The sequence below is a fragment of the Globicephala melas genome, chromosome 8 (genome assembly GCF_963455315.2).
Source record: "Globicephala melas chromosome 8, mGloMel1.2, whole genome shotgun sequence".
In the NCBI taxonomy this organism is placed as follows: Eukaryota; Metazoa; Chordata; class Mammalia; order Artiodactyla; family Delphinidae; genus Globicephala; species Globicephala melas.
This window is the reverse complement of record NC_083321.1, coordinates 52,852,238-52,870,458: the sequence shown is the minus strand read 5'-3', so window position 1 is coordinate 52,870,458 and position 18,221 is coordinate 52,852,238. Positions and strand designations below refer to the sequence as shown.

The window sequence follows — 18,221 nt, the reverse complement described above, 5'->3', positions numbered from 1 at the left end:
CATGATACTGTACATAGAGAATCCTAAAGATGCTACCAGAAAACTACTAGAGCTAATCAATGAATTTGGTAAAGTAGCAGGATACAAAATTAATGCACAGAAATCTCTGGCATTCCTATACTCTAATGATGAAAAATCTGAAAGTGAAATCAAGAAAACACTCCCATTTACCACTGCAACAAAAAGAATAAAATATCTAGGAATAAACCTACCTAAGGAGACAAAAGACCTATATGCAGAAAATTATAAGACACTGATGAAAGAAATTAAAGATGATACAAATAGATGGAGAGATATACCATGTTCTTGGATTGGAAGAATCAACATTGTGAAAATGACTATAGTACCCAAAGCAATCTATAGATTCAATGCAATCCCTATCAAACTGCCAACGGCATTTTTCACAGAACTAGAACAAAAAATTTCACAATTTGTATGGAAACACAAAAGACCCTGAATAGGAGAAGCAATCTTGAGAACGAAAAACGGAGCTGGAGGAATCAGGCTCCCTGACTTCAGACTATACTACAAAGCTACAGTAATCAAGACAGTATGGTACTGGCACAAAAAAAGAAAGATCAATGGAACAGGATAGAAAGCCCAGAGATAAACCCACGCACATATGGTCACCTTATCTTTGATAAAGGAGGCAGGAATGTACAGTGGAGAAAGGACAGCCTCTTCAATAAGTGGTGCTGGGAAAACTGGACAGGTACATGTAAAAGTATGAGATTAGATCACTCCCTAACACCATACACAAAAATAAGCTCAAAATATATTAAAGACCTAAATGTAAGGCCAGACACTATCAAACTCTTAGAGGAAAACATAGGCAGAACACTCTATGACATAAATCACAGCAAGACCCTTTTTGACCCACCTCCTAGAGAAATGGAAATAAAAACAAAAATAAACAAATGGGACCTAATGAAACTTCAAAGCTTTTGCACAGCAAAGGAAACCATAAACAAGACGAAAAGATAACCCTCAGAATGGGAGAAAATATTTGAAAATGAAGCAACTGACAAAGGATTAATTTCCAAAATTTACAAGCATCTCATGCAGCTCAATAACAAAACAACAAACAACCCAATCCAAAAATGGGCAGAAGACCTAAATAGACATTTCTCCAAAGAAGATATACAGACTGCCAACAAACACATGAAAGAATGCTCAACATCATTAATCATTAGAGAAATGCAAATCAAAACAACAATGATATATCATTTCACACCGCTCAGAAAGGCCATCATGAAAAAATCTAGAAACAATAAATGCTGGAGAGGGTGTGGAGAAAAGGGAACACTCTTGCACTGCTGGTGGGAATGTGAATTGGTTTAGCCACTATGGAGAACAGTATGGATGTTCGTTAAAAAACTACAAATAGAACTACCATATGACCCAGCAATCCCACTACTGGGCATATACCCTGAGAAAACCAAAATTCAAAAAGAGTCATGTACCAAAATGTTCATTGCAGCTCTATTTACAATAGCCCGGAGATGGAAACAACCTAAGTGCCCACCATCGGATGAATGGATAAAGAAGATGTGGCACATACATACAATGGAATATTATTCAGCCATAAAAAGATACGAAAGTGAGCTATATGTAATGAGGTGGATAGACCTAGAGTCTGTCATACAGAGTGAAGTAAGTCAGAAAGAAAAAGACAAATACCGTATGCTAACACATATATGTGGAATTTAAGAAAAAAATGTCATGAAGAACCTAGGGGTAAGACAGGAATAAATACACAGACCTACTGGAGAACGGACTTGAGGATATGTGGAGGGGGAAGGGTGAGCTGTGACAAAGCGACAGAGAGGCATGGACATATATACACTACCAAACGTAAGGTAGATAGCTAGTGGGAAGCAGCCGCATAGCACAGGGAGATCAGCTTGGTGCTTTGTGACCCCCTGGAGGGGTGGGATAGGGAGGGTGGGAGGGAGGGAGACGCAAGATGGAAGAGATATGGGAACATATGTATATGTATAACTGATTCACTTTGTTATAAAGCAGAAACTAACACACCATTGTAAAGCAATTATACCCGAATAAAGATGTTAAAAAAAAAAAAAAAAGAAAAAGAAAGATGCTATGATGATCCATGTTAAAAAAAAAAAAAAGTATGACACTTAAAAATATGAAAAGACAAGCCACAGATTAGCAGAAAATATTTGGAAAATATATATCTCATAAAGGACTAACTCATACAGAACACCTAAAGAAATTTTACAATTCACAATAATGAGAAATCAATCAAGCAAATAAAAAATGGGCAAAAGATCTGAATGAACATTTCACAAAAAAAGAAGGTAGGGGGATTGATGGCAAATAAACATATTTTTTAAATGCACAACATCATTTCATCATTAGGAAAATTAAAATCAGTATGAGATACCCCTTTATCAGAATAGTGAAAATTAAAAAGACTGACAATAATAAGCCCTTACAAAGATAAGGAACTATCATACATTGCTGATGGGAAGGCAGAATGACAGTCACCCTGAAAAAAGAGTTTCACAGTTTCTTATAAATTTCAACATAGCACTTACCATTAGAACCAGAAATTCCAATACTGGGTATTTATTCAAGAGAAATGACAACTTACATCAACACAAAGACCTATATTTAAATATCCACAGCCGCATTATTCATTGTAGTGATGGTTACTTACTTCATACATTTGTCAAACTCATTGAACTGTATACATTAAAAGGGTAAATTTTATTGTATGTAAATTATAACTCAAAAAAACCTAACCTGTAAAAAAATTTCTTTCAAAAGTCATCTATTCCCTGACTCTATCCAGGTTTGTCTACATACCTCTTAAACATACTCCCATAGCTCTCTTTGCAGCTATTCATCGATCATCAGTTTACCGGGTCTAAGAACCTTATCTGACTCATCTCTGTATCCTTAACACTAAGAACGATGCCTGCTAGAAAGCAGATGACCAATCAATGAACCTCAGTGATTCTGGCTATTAACCTAACACATTTTTGCCTTGCTTTCCTCTAAAAATTTGTAATTCTATTATATCTGATTTTCTAGTAGCCTGTTACTTGTTATACCTATTTCATAAGTGACTTTCTACAAGGATATTAAGTGTCTAGTTGGCTTAGAAAAATGTTTTCTCTTTCTCTTGTTCTCTGCGATACCAACATAACCAACTTTGTAAGAAGGAACCTGAATGCTAACTCTCTGAAATTAGGGTAAGTTAGACATAAGCACAGCTGGGTATTTTAAGAAAACAACCACCTAAGGAATGTGTGAACTGAAAAGCACGATGAAGGCCATCTTCTCTGGCCAAAAAAAAACCCTCCCCTACAAGCCTATAGCCCTGCAACTCTAATGTTAAGAAGCCCCACCCCCACACAACATAAACAAGTGCTTGATATCATAATCTATACACAGAGAGCCAACTCCGGCATGTAGCAAGATAGAAAGAGTACGTGCCTCAGGGCAGGGCTGGTTAGCCAGGCTAAAGGCAACAAGCATTTGGTACTAAAAGAGAGGAGAAAGACCCTAAGCCACAAGTCATTACTTCATGAGTTTTAATTAAGACCAGCCCTAAAACAAAAGAAAAAAAATAAAAATAAAACAGAATTTGTAGTAGGTTAGAATTTAGTTAAGCAAAATATTCATTGCATGCATTGTTCTGGTCACTATAAAAGAACACAAAATAAAGTATAGTATGCAAAATAAGGGAAGAGCTGTTTTGCTTTTTTTTTAACCTGAAAAAGAAAAATGTAGAATTGTTTCTCTAAAAGAAACATACCAGAAAGTATATACTGAATAAATAGTAAAAAATATGAAGGATGTTTGTAGATATAACTAACATTTTAGGGTTACCTTTATCAGTAGTCCCACAGGTATCACAAAATAGAAATGGCATTTATTCCAATGTGGGCTGAGTGGTTACCAAGGACTACATGTATATACCAGTGTCGTACAGCAGAAAGAGAATGAATTTTTAAGTCAGGCCTAATTTAAATCCCAGCTCCACCTAGCAGTGTGATCTTGATAGTTTCTTAAATTCTCTGAGGCACAATTTTCCCATCAGGAAACTATGGGCAATAACATCAACTTTCACAAGGTCACTATAAACATTAACTGTAATTACTTATGTCTGGGTATGGCAAACAGGTTTCATTTCAGATGCAATTCCAATATGTTTCTAGTTGCATCCTGGAACACTGTGTTAGAAAGGATCATGGAGCTACTTCTGAGCTCAGCTCTAAGAGTGCTATGATGAGTTAGCTGCATCAGTCATGGGGAATGGGTAGCAGTATATGAGCCAGGCATTTGTCATCCCTGTGCTCAATAAACAGAAGCCCTTCTTATTCTTGGAATAACCCCACTCTACTGGTCGTAAGAGAGGTGCTTATTTTCAACTTAATTTTCAGATTCTAGGGGAAACATCCAATAGGACAGAACAAGCAGAGTGCTATGAGAAAGCATATGCTTTTCTACCTGCCCCCCCCAAAAAATATCCTCTTAAATTATCAGGTTAAGGCAGTTCTTCATAAATATTTTCAGTCATTTTTTAAACCTGGCAATGACTCAAATTTCTGTAAGTAAGTGAACAATCATAAAGGGTCTCTCTTTATAAAAGGAAATGTAGAATCAGAAGATTCAACAGAAAAAGCTAGACTGTTCATTTAGAGAAGACAACTACTTGAAACTGCAGTCTAAAAATTACCTGCTGACCCAAATATTTCAGCCCATCCAAACAGACTTTCCATTCAATCAACAGCTGGTAGACGTCCTCCTTTCCACCCCAAATCTTCACCACGAAACAAGACACAGATGTGTCGAGACGGTCCGGCATTATTCCAAAATCAAGACTCCGCCATGTTGGATTCTGTTGATGGAAATGAAAACATGCTTTAGGAAGACCCTAAATGTTTACGGTTTACAGTTATTTCAGTTAGGTTGTACATCATTTTGTTCTTTAACCAAAAGAACTTATAAATATACTAAATTGCAAACTTAAGAAGACATTCCAATTAACATAAAGAGGGTGATATCGGTACTTTTTAATTTCTCTGCTTATTTATTATAGTCAATAGAAGGAGCACATATTCTAATCTCTCATTAACATGGCTTCCTATGGTAATTCATTTATTTATTCAACACAATACACAATTATTAAGAAGCAACTTATACACAATGCCCTCAAAGTACCTCCAACTTGTTGCTGGATTCAAACCTCTCTTTAAATAATTACATTGTTTCATGAAAAGCGCAATATGCAAAAGGTTACAAAGTAGCACAGGAGGGAATAATAAACTTGGAAGGCACAGGGGAAAGACAGCACACAGGCTATGAAACTTGGCTTTTATAGGACAAACAGTAGTTCACCAGATTAAAATGAGGAATTGCAGGCAAAGGGAAAATAATATACAAGGGCTCAGAGGTGTGACATAGCACCGTGTGGTCAGGGAACTAAGACAACTGCTGGAGCACACAACACAAGAGCGGCAGGACGCAGAGCTGGAGAGACCAACACGAGACTCCTTGCCAAGGAGGTGGTACTTTACTGTGTACAAGACGTGGGGCTACTGAAAGGTTTTAAGGTTAAGAATCGCATGGTCAACTTTATGCTCTGAAAGAACTTTGTTTTTCATTAAGAGGATTATCCAGATAGTTGAAACATTCTCTGAAAAGTGAAAAAGTTAAGGGGCTTTAATATTATCAATAGACGTGAACTACAATGCATCGATTACTTACTTTCATTTATTTCGCTTACATTAAATGTTAGGGCTTTCATTGCTGAATGTAACTATAATTAATTTCATTAAATTATCAATTTTCATATTACACAAATCAGTAAATCAAAAGGTCCTCATATAAGGGTAATTAGTCTTTGCTTTGTGTCAGTTTTTCTTCCTGACCAAAGTGGGGACAGACTAGGGCAGTGTTTTTGTTTTAGGGGATATATTGATGTATGTGTTTTTGTGGGTGTGGCTGTTGACATTTCAGGAGTGGGAACATGACTTCCAGTTTCATGGCACTTACGTCTGATCTATCTTTTTCACTTGTATATTTTTATTGTCTGATTTCCTTGCATTAAAATAAAAGCTCTGATAGAAACATTGCCTGATTTGTTTACCACAAGATCCCCAAAGTTTGAAAAGTACCTGCTATGTGCTCAATAAATATTTGCTGCTGGTGGCGCAGTGGTTAAGAATCTGCCTGCTAATGCAGGGGACATGGGCTCGAGCCCTGGTCCGGGAAGATCCCACATGCCACAGAGCAACTAAGCCCGTGCGCCACAACTACTGAGCCTGTGCTCTAGAGCCCATGAGCCACAACTACTGAGTCCACACGCCGCAACTACTGAAGCCCACGCGCGTAGAGCCCATGCTCCGCAACAAGAGAGGCCACCGCAATGAGAAGACTGTGCACCACAACAAAGAGTAGCCCCTGCTCGCCACAACTAGAGAAAGCCTGCGCGCAGCAATGAAGACCCAACACGGCCATAAATTAATTAATTAATTAAAAAATATATATTTGCTGAATGAGTGAATGAATGTCCAATTAACCAAAATGGATGTTTGAGGACACCAAAAGATTATCGATAAATAGCATGATAATAACACAATAAACACATTGTGCAATCAGCTTTATTCTAATTCCACACCATCCAAGAATTTCAACCTAAGATCAACAGAACTCCATTCTTACATGACCCCCAGTCTCTATCCCACCATAATTGTTTTAGCAACCCTTCTAGATAGGGGTAGAGTTTCATTTAAAAATGAAGATAAACATTAAGGTCTAGGAATAACCAGGCAGACCTGAACTACAAGAAATGCTAAAGGAAGTTCTTCAGGCTGAAGAGAAATGACACCAGATAGAAACCTGGATCTTTAAGAAGGAATAAAAAGCACTGGCAATGGTAAACATGGAGTAAATATAAAAGACCATGTATTTTTCTTATTTTATTTATATCATATATGTCTGTTTAAAGCAAAAGCTATAACTGTATAAAGGGTTTTATAACATATATATAGGTTCACAAATATGAAAGTAATAGCACAAATGAGACAAGGTGGCCAACTGGAACGATACTGTTGCCAGGTTCTCCTGTTTTACATGAAGTAGTTAAGCGTACATATAGTAATCCCTAAAGCAATGATTAAAAAATCAATGCAAAGAAGTACAGCTGAAAAGGCAAGGCAAGAATGTAAAATAGAATATGAAAAAAAATACATACTGCACGATGATTCCATTTATATGAGGTTCTAAAAGAGGCAAAACAAATCTGTGGTGAAAAATGGTTTCCTTTTGTGGGGGGAGGGCTTGGGCACAAGGGAACTTTCTGAAATGATAGGAAATGTACATATCTTGACAGGTATGTATGCACTTATCAAAGCTCAGCAAATTACATAGTTAAAATCTGTGCATTTCATTGTATATGGCTTTTACTTCAGGGAAAAAAAACTGTAAACACTGAACTCTAATGTATAGGTCTGCTTCTTATAGTGGTAAGGATTAGCAATTCTAAAGCCACTTTCTGTGTATTCTAAGCATGAGTAAAGATGTTGAGGACAGTGGAAGCCAGGTTTTTCACTGTCGGAGAATGGAGTTACAAATGAACTGAGTTCAGTTGGATTGAAAATGGAGATGTTCGTATGAATGCATGGTTTTTAAAAGAGAGACCGATACACAGATAGATAGAGCAAAAGATATAGGGGGTGTGTGTGTGTGTGTGTGTGTGTGTGTTTGTGTGTGTGTGTATTTCCTAGCTCAGTCCCTTAAAAAGTCTAGAAGTAATGAGCACACTAGTAACAATGAGCATGCTCAGATCTTGCTGTCTATTTAGCATTCTCACTAAAAGGAACCAAGGGTTCCTTCGGGAGAAAACTGATTCCAGGGCTGTGGCAGGAAGAGTACAAAATGAGTCTGGAACATCTCGTGCCAGAATGTAAGTAGGTACTCAAAGAATGATGTGGACATATCAAAAGGAAAGAGGAATCAATTCACAGGGCTTTCACTAACCCAGTGTGGGATAATTTAAGCAACAAACTAAATAATGACAGTAATGGATTATAACCCATTGAATAAAAATAAGAATCTTTGAATTCCTAATGATGTAGATTAATAATTAATAATTAATTAAATGGGAAATAAAGATAGAATGCCAATTAATAAATATAAAAGTCTGAAAGATGGGAATGAGAAAATTGCCAATGGATGCTAAAACTGGTAAATGAACAGTTGATAAGAAGCAGGATATATAAAGTCTCAAAGTTTCTCCCTAACAAATCACTTATTAATTATAAATGGAAAAATTATAACTTCACAGTGGAGAAACCTGACAGGCGCTACCTTAATCAACTGACAAAAGTTAACATCGATATTGGGACAAACCAACAACAGGTGCCTTCTAAACCAAAGCACTGAAAAGAATACAGTATTACAGCTATAGTTTTCCTGCCAAAAATGCATACCTGAATCTAATCACAAGGAAACATCAGTCAATCAAATTGAAAGACAGTCTATGAAATAACTGGTCTGTATGGTTTTAAGTGCTGAAGTCAAAAACACCCCAAAAAAGGCTAAAGAACCATCCAGACTGAAGAATAAAGCAACATGACAACTAAAGACAGAGTGATTCTGAATTGAGTCCTGGAGAGTTGGCAGTATCTGAATAAGGACTAGGAATTCATTGGTGGAAAGGAAAATTGGTACAACAAGTTGGAAAACAGTATGGAGGTAACTCAAAAAAATTTAAAATAGAACTACCATATGATCTAGTTAACCCTCTTCTGGGTGGATATCCAAAGGAAATGAAACAGTGTCTTAGAGATAGAAGCACTCCCATGTTCACTCCCAGTTCATGTTCACTCCCATGTTCATTATTCATGATAGTCAAGATGTAGATACAACCTAAGTATCCATCAACAGACGACTGAATAAAGAAAACGTAGCATATATATGTATGGAATATTATTCAGCCTTAAAAAAGGAAATCCTGCCATTTGCAACAGCATGGATGAACCTGAAGCATAGTATGATAAGTGAAGTACGTCAGAAAAAGAAAGTCAAATACTGCATAATATCACTTACATGTGGAATCTTTTAAAAAAGTCAAACTCATAGAAACAGGGTGTGTAATGGTGGTTGCCAGGGGTTGAAGTTGGGAGAAACAGGGAGATGTTGGCCAAAACGTACAAAGTTGCAGTTCTGCAAAATGAAATCATTCTGGAAATCTAATGACAACATGGTGACTATAGTTAATAATACCACATTGTATACTTGAAATTTCCTAAGAGAGTAATGTTTTCTCATTACCCAAAAACAAAAACAAACAAAAAACAGTAACTACATGAGGTGATAGGTATGTTAATTAGCTTAATTTTGGTTAATCATTTTATAATATATACGTATACCACAACATCACATTGTACACCTTAATCTATACAATTTTTGTCAACTATACCTCAGTTAAGCTGGGGGTGGAGGATGAAGGACTGTGGTTAATAACTGTATTGTGTCAATGTTACACTTTCCTGATTTTAATCATTTTAATATGATTATTAAGAGACTGTCCTTGTTTGTAGGAAATATACACTGAAATATTTGATAATAGCAAATCTTTCTTTGAAGGTAGTCTTAATTATTTTAAGAAGCCAAAGTTATTCTTAGAAAAATTTATTGAAAAATACAGGCAATAATGAAAGATAATATTTTGGGTAAAACATGATGGGTAACTATGAAACAGCAAGACTAGATTTAACACATGGCCCAAGGAATGAATGGAAGGGAACCATCCATTTCTGATAATAGCAGGCTAGACAATCATCCTACTGAAAACAATTAAAAATGCTGGCTAAAATTTTTTAAAATAATAATAACCACCAACATCACCAAAGATTTGCCAAGCCAAAAAGGAAAGCTAGAACCCAAAGTGTAAATCTAGACGGCTTTTCTCTTAAAGGCATTTGCCGACCTATATAAACTTGACGTTTTGGTTTTTGTAGTCTTAAAGGGAGACAAGAACATAACTCAAAGCCCAGACCCAGGCCATACTCATGTCTACAAGAAGTCCCTCTCCACATTGAACTGGGATCACAAAAATGCTATATACTCACAGAGCATGAGTGAAACAACAGGGTAGAGGAGAATTCAACAAACCAACTGCACAAATCCTTAGATAATCAAAAACAGGAAGCATGAAAAAAGGACTACATAAACTATTAAATTAGATTGAATACATCCCATAAACTTATTTTTAAAAAAGTCAAATCCTTGCACAGAATTCGTTTATTCTTAATTGGCATTAATTGGCATGTTTCTCCAGAACAGACACTTCATAAAAATAAAAATATAAATTAAAAAAAAAGAATATGTAGGGACTTCCCTGGCGGTCCAGTGGTTAAGACTCTGTGCTTCCACTGCAGGGGGCACGGGTTCAATCCCTGGTCCAGGAAACTAAGACCTCGCATGCTGCACAGCGTGGCCAAAATTTTTTTTAAAAAAAGAGTATCTAGATGGCCAATAAACACTGGAAAAGGTGATCAATTAGAATAGTATATGAGGAAATGTAAATTAAAATCATAATACAATACCACTATCCCACCAGAATGGCTAAAATTTTCAAAACAGATAATATCAAGTTTGGACAAGAATGTGGAGCAACTAAAAACCTCACACTGCTGATAGGGATGTAACTGGCACAAACACTTTGAAAAACTATTTAGCAGTATCTACTAAAGCTGAAAATAACCTATGACCCGGCACTTAATTCCACTCCTAAAGATATACGTAACAGAAATACATACACATATGTATTAATGGACATGTACACATAGAATTAATGAATAATGTGTATGAATCTCACAAATATGCTAAGCAAAAAAGCATATGCCATACAAAAGTTCAATAACAAGCAGAACTAATCTGTAGCCAAGATAGTGGTGCTCTTTGGGAGGAGGTAGTAACTAGAGGGAGAACACAAGATAATGTTCTGCTTCTTGATCTGGTTAAATGATCCATTCCCTTTGAAAAGTCATCAGGCTATTATTTGTGCCCTTTACTGTAATATGTGCTATCTCTCAATACAAAGTAATAAAACAAAAATTTTTTAAGACCCAATAATGGAAAAAATACAGCATCTTACAAAGAGACACCTACAGAAGTAAAACAAATAAAGATATCTCTTCACAATGTCATTTCGGGCCCTAAAGCCTAAAGAGCAGGAGTTGGAAGATTACAACCACCTGAAAAGACAGCCACTTACTACCCTATGTGTAAGATCACCTCTCAACAAAAGTACCAATATATGTGCTCTAAAATATGAATGAGTATAATTTCAACTTCTCAGCAGAAAAAGCATGAAATAATCACCCCTTTCCAAAGTGAAAAAAAGAAAGACCTGGTGAATATATCTGAAGGGCCATATTGCATAAGGGGTGGGATGATTTGGGGGGCAGTTATTATATTAGTTATTCTTAAATACTTCATTCTAAAACTAATTAAAAGCCTTTGGAAGGGAACTAGTCTTTTGAAGTTGTTTCTTGTGGTTGAATAGATGGCCTGGGTTTCTGTTCTAAACCAATACAACGTTAATACAGTAGAGCCTATTGTCAATCCTCTCATTACAATGACCTTCCTTTATGCTTTTATAAAATAGCTGCCAGACAATGAGCAATCATTCCTGAGCTGGTCCTTTCAGATACAGATACAGTCTGCCACACATTCAAAGACTCTACTGCCCGATAATGTTATTATAAAAATCCATGGGACCTCCCTGGTGGCACAGTGGTTAAGAATCCGCCTGCCAATGCAGGGGACACGGGTTCGAGCCCTGGTCCGGGAAGATCCCACATGCCAGGGAGCAACTAGGCCCATGCGCCATAACTACTGAGCCTGTGCTCTAGAGCCCGCAAGCCACAACTACTGAGCCCACATGCCACAACTACTGAAGCCCGCACGCCTAGAGCCCGTGCTCCGCATCAAGAGAAGCCACCACAATGAGAAGCCTGCTCACCGCAACTAGAAAAAGCCTGCACACAGCAACGAAGACCCAACACAGCCAAAAATTAAATTAATAAATAAAATTTTAAAAAATTATAATAAAAAAATTTTTTAATCCAGATGATTTTTATTTATATTTAATCTATACATATCAGCCCATTTTCTAGATGGAACAAATTATTCAAGTATACTAACATCATTTAGGGACCTATATCTTATTCACTGCAAGTACAGTGGCAGAATATTAGGATATTTATAGCTTTGAAAAGTTTACCTCCAGGAGAATCTAAAATTATTATTTACTACCTGGGCAATTTCTCTAAAACACTGCTCAATTGATACTTCTTATTTATTAAAGAAACACACATATATAGAAAATTTTCAAAACACAAACAAGTTATCACTATTTTTATCACTCAATAGCAAATGCATAGTCACAAGAAACATGACTAAGAATTCATAAAAGCTGTTCCAATTTTCCCAAAACATACAAGATAACTCTCAGGAATTGCATACTAAATTTAAGTAGTAGTTATTCCTCAGCCCAATAAACTCTCTTCCCCCTCTCTCATTCACCTTTATTCATCCTTCATGTCTCAACTTAGAAATTGCTTACTGTTAAAAACCTTTCCTAATCACCCTCCTCAAACTGAGATAAATGATACTCCTACATGTTTCCATAGAATTCTGTTCTTCCCTGGTCCTATAAGTGCATGTGCCAATTATCTTAGACTCTCTCCAAATTATGTAATTGACCAGACAGAGGTTAGAAAATGATGATGAAGTTTAACACAAGGTAAGATAAGATGGCATAGCAAGAGGAGCCAACTCCCTCTCCCTCTCTCTCCCTCTCTCTCCCTCTCTCTCCCTCCCTCTCCCTCCCTCTCCCTCTCTCTCCCTCTCTCTCCCTCTCTCTCCCTCTCTCCCTCCCTCTCCCTCTCCCTCTCTCTCTCTCTCTCTCTCTCTCTCTCTCTCACACACACACACACACACACATACACACACACACACACAGATGAAATGTTAATTCATTCAGTCACAATTCAACTAGAACATATACTTGTTTGAGAATCCCTCAGGCCAGCAACTCATAAAAAGTATTTATATTGTTCACTTTTTTCCCAAAGATTTAAAAATACCTCAGGCAGTCACAAGTCCAACAGAAGTTTTGGTTCTGATAACTCTGTCACATGCTTTCCCTAAAAATACATGCTCTCCAACCCCCAGGCCATAGACTGGTACCAGTCCGTGGCCTGTTAGAAACCAGGCCACAAAGCAGGAGATGAGCAGCGGGCAAGCAAGTGAAGCTTCATCTATATTTATAGCCGCTCCCCATTGCTCACATTACTGCCTGAGCCCCGCCTCCTGTCAGATCAGCAGCAGCATTAGATTCTCATAGAACGCAAACCCTACTGTGAACTGCGCATGCGAGGGATCTAGGCTGCGCGCTCCTTATGAGAATCTAATGCCTGATGATCTGAGGTGGAGCTGAGGCGGTGATGCTAGCGCTGGGGAGCGGCTGCAGATACAGATTATCATTAGCAGAGAGATTTGACTGCACAGAGACCATAATAAATCAACTGCCTGCAGACTCATATCAAAACCCTGTCAGTGAGTGGCAAATGACAATTAAGCTGCATCTTATGGAGTATACTGGACATAAGCAACACACATAAGCAACATTCGGGTGTCACTGTCTCCCATCACCACCGGATGGGACCATCTAGTTGCAGGAAGACAAGCTTAGGGCTCCCACTGATTCTGCATTATTGTGACTTGTATAATTATTTCATTATATATTACAATGTAATAATAATAGAAATAAAGTGCACAATAAATGTAATGCACTTGAATCATCCCAAAACCATCCCTCTACCCCTCCACCCCCACCGCCCAGTCCGTGGAAAAACTATCTTCCAAGAAACTGGTCTCTGGTGCCAAAAAGGTTGGGGACCGCTGCTCTAGAACTTTGTTTATTCACTTATAAGGCCCATCACTGATGTAATAGAGGCAGCACAGTGCTGTGAAAGAGCAGGGCTCTCGAGCTCTCGAACATCGGTTCTACCAGTCACCACCAGCTTTGCGACCTAGAGTAAATTCCTCAACCTCTCTGAACCCTGCTTTCCTTAACTATAAAACAGGAATATCTCCTACCTTGCAGCATTGCTATCAGGATGAGAAACAACATATACAATGCATCCAATAAACTACCTGAATCACAAGTGAATAGTTAATTGTTTATTAAAGAAACACACATAGAGATATTTCAAAACACATACGAACTAGCTATCACTCTTCTTCCTCCCACCACGAGATTTTTAATTTTCTAATAAAAGTAAAAACTCCTTTTTTGTAAAAACAAAACAAAACTAAACTAAACTAATAACTAACTTTATAATTGTTAAAGATGGTGCATGTGGGTTCATTACACAATTCACCTCTACTTTTGTGTATGTACAAAATCCAATTGAGAGAATTTAGTTACTTCCATTCTTATTGCTTCAATTATTTTAGTTTAAATTAACCAATGGCCCTTCGATAATATTAAGGATCTAACTTCCCCCAGAACCAAAACAAGAAAGAAAAAAAGTTCCCAAAAGTTAACAAATGGTTTGGAGGGTATGGTTAGCTGAAGCCAGAGATTAAAAAGTCAAATTATACATTCACCATTAATCGTTCTATGCTAAATATATCTGAGAAGAAATCAGGACTCTGACATATAATTTGGAGTCACATCTCCACCATCCAGCCTATCAACAGTGGATTATTCCAGTTACTGCAGTAGAAACTTACTGGACTTCACTGTGCTAGGGACATTGGAAAATAGAAAAATGAGTAAGTTGGGGGTCCTTGTCCACTAGATGCTTCCAATTTTGTGTTACCGCCCAAAATCTCATCCTCATGCCACCCACCCCTTGACTATCACCTGCTGTCTCCCCAGGTCATTCCTCTGCTGCCCTGATCCTCAATTCCCTTACCCCTGTCTTTGTCATGCTTGCTGAGCACAATCTCAAACCACTCACTCCACTCCAGCCATACTAACTTCTTAGCCATTCCTTAAAAATTTCAAGTACACTCCTACCTTCATATTTTCCTGATTCTTGGCCTGAAACAGTCTTCCCCACCTAGATACACAGTATGTTCCCTCACTTTTTTCAGATGTCTGCTCAGATGAGATCTTCTATGTGACTGCCATAGAAATTCAGCAACCACCCCTGCCAGATACTCCATTATACTGCTTTATTTTACTCCATTATATTTATTACCATCTAACGTATTCCAATTTAGCATCAATTCTAACAAGCATTTTTCTTCCACTGTAAGATAAATTCTGACTTTAGAAATGTTAAAATGAATAAGGTCCTACACTCTTTGACCACCAGGTGGCAGTCATCAGGTGTCATCGTCTCTAAATGCACAACCTTAAAAATAGTTGTTCTTAGTATCAGTTCTTTCGAGCTAGGCCCACTGTTGGCATTACCTGTGCTCAGTCTGCCATTTAAAATGTATCTCTGCACTACAGTGTGCTCAGTCTGACATTTAAAATGTATCTCTTGATTTAAATTGAAACAAAAAATCCTATATAGGGAATTCCCTGGTGGTCCGGTAGTTAGGACTCTACACTTTCACTGCCGAGGGCGCAGGTTCAATCCCTGGTGGGGGAACTAAGATCCCACAAGCTGGGCGGTGAAGACAGCTTGATGAAGAGGAAAGAGTAGTAGAGACTTGAAGATGGAAGGTCTGGACCTGGGGTTCTGGTCCCTCAGTTGTGTGACTCTGCAAAAACCACTGAGTCTCTCTGGATGTCAGTTTCTTAAGATCTACCCCGTCTACCTTACAAGTTGTTCTAAGGATCAAAATGAGACAACATATGTAAAAGGATTCTGTAAATATAACACATCACTGATATCCATTTATTCATCTGACAAATATTCACTGAGCATCTGCCATATTCTAGACTCTAAGGTTTCAGAGGAGAACAAGACTGGCAAGGTTCCTGCTCTCATAAAACTTGCATTCTTGTAGGTGGGAGACAGATAATAAACAGATAAATGGACAAGAATTTCCAACAGTGACAAATGCTCTAAAAAAACACAAAACAGGGTGATGTAAATAAGAGTGGAAAGGGAATTACTTTAGATAGAATAGTCATAGAAGGCCTGGCTGAAGTGACATAGCTCAGACTTCAAAGGAGTATTCAGCCAAGTGAAGAAGAGGGGAAACAGGTGCTGCAGCATAAGGAACAAGACAAGTTTGGCACTGGAAAAATGAGGTAAGCCTGGAACACAATGAGTGAGGAAAACTGTTAGCAGATGAGGTTGAAAAGGTGGACAGGGGCCAAATCCAGGATGGTCTTGGACTGTTAAAAGGATATTATCAGTACCAAAAATCTCTTCTTTTTATCAACATGGCCGAATAAATTGAGCCATTTATGCAAATATCTAGTGTACCCATTATCAAAAGTAGGACATTTCCAACTTTCTAACTGAGCAATGCTATCGCCAAAAAACAAGTGGAAGGAGCCTATGCAATGGCCCTAGACATAAAATTCTTAACAACAACATACAAAGGTATCATTTATTATGATGTATGGTAAGTCAAACAGTCAAAAACCTCGACAGGGGACTTCCCTGGTGGCGCAGTGGTTCAGAATCCACCTGCCAATGCAGGGGACACAGGTCCAAGCCCTGGTCCGGGAAGATCCCACATGCCGCGGAGCAACTAAGCCCGTGCGCCACAACTACTGAGCCTGCGCTCTAGAGCCCATGAGCCACAACTACTGAGCTCGTGTGCCACAACTACTGAAGCCCACGTGCCTAGAGCCTGTGCTCTGCAACAAAGAGAAGCTACCGGGATGAGAAGCCCACACACCGCAACAAAGAGTAGCCCCTGCTCACCGCAACTAGAGAAAGCCGGTGTGCAGCAACGAACACCCAACACAGCCAAAAATAAAATTAATTAATTAATTATTTTTTCAAAACCTCAATAGTAATAGAAGTGACAAAATTATAGAATGATTGTTTAAAAAACACACAAGTTTTTAACAGAAAAAATATCATTTCACTCAGCAAATATTTATCAAGCACGTACTTTGTGCCAGGCATGCTCTAAGCACTAGAGATACAACAATGAACAAATCAATGAAGATTTAAGCAATAACTGAGCAGAAGATTTAACTGTAGAATTATCATAACACCAAAACTGAACTTCAACTTTTTTTTTTTTCTTTTTTTTTTTGCAGTACGCGGGCCTGTCACTGTTGTGACCTCTTCCGTTGCGGAGCACAGGCTCTGGACGTGCAGGCTCAGAGGCCATGGCTCACGGGTGCAGTTGCTCCGCGGCATGTGGGATCTTCCCAGACCAGGGCATGAACCCGTGTCCCCTGCATCGGCAGGCGGACTCTCAACCACTGCGCCACCAGGGAAGCCCCAACTTATTTTATGTCTCAGCATTTTCTAAAATAGGAGTTATAGGCTTAGTCATATGTACCTGTCAAAAAGCCAACTTACCAAGGAATTCTTAATCACTTCACTCCTATAAAATTCTGGAAAAGAAGAAAAAGAACAGTAAGTGACATGGAAGAAAATAAGCTCACTAACTCTTAATCCAACAAATTTTTTAACATATGCTCTAGTAAAAACACTTAAAACATTTTCAAGGGATCTATTCTCTACATATATTTATCTGCAAAAATTTAAATTAAAATAGAAATAATGATTAAATAAAAGTTTTTTTAAACTGAAGGATAGTTGATTTACAATGTTGTGTTAGTTTCCGGTATATAGCGAAGTGATTCAGTTGTACGTATATATACATATTCTTTTTCATATTCTTTTCCCATTATGGTTTATTATAGGATATTGAATATAGTTCCCTGTGCTACACACAGTAGGACCTTCTTGTTTTAAATTAAATGTTTTAAAGGGAAAAAAACATTAGTAAAGAAAGGTCAAAATCTGTTAAGATTTAATTTAGTGATTTTTCCCTTACTGGCTCCTTTTACCCCAGATTCTAAGGTAAGCCCTTAAAAACTCAGAGTTCATTCTCCCTTACCAACTGCCATTGTCTACAGCCAATTCTATACTCTCTGTTTTTCTCAAACATCTCCAATAATTATCCATTGTAGTACTGTGGAAAGAACACTCATCTAGCAACCAGGGAACCTAAGTTCTAGTTCTACTTGTCATTAACATTCTGCTTCTCATTTCCTTGAGCCCATTTCT

The 18,221-nt window shown here is 37.7% G+C and overlaps 1 protein-coding gene across 1 annotated transcript in view; it reads right to left on the bottom strand.

Moving 5' to 3' along the window:
• The window catches only part of UVRAG (UV radiation resistance associated), a 360,244-nt gene that overhangs the window by 260,901 nt on the left and 81,122 nt on the right, over positions 1-18,221 (bottom strand). Inside the window, 2 exon segments of the mRNA XM_060303729.1 lie at positions 4,712-4,873; positions 17,508-17,542. Coding sequence (XP_060159712.1) covers positions 4,712-4,873; positions 17,508-17,542 — 197 coding nt within the window.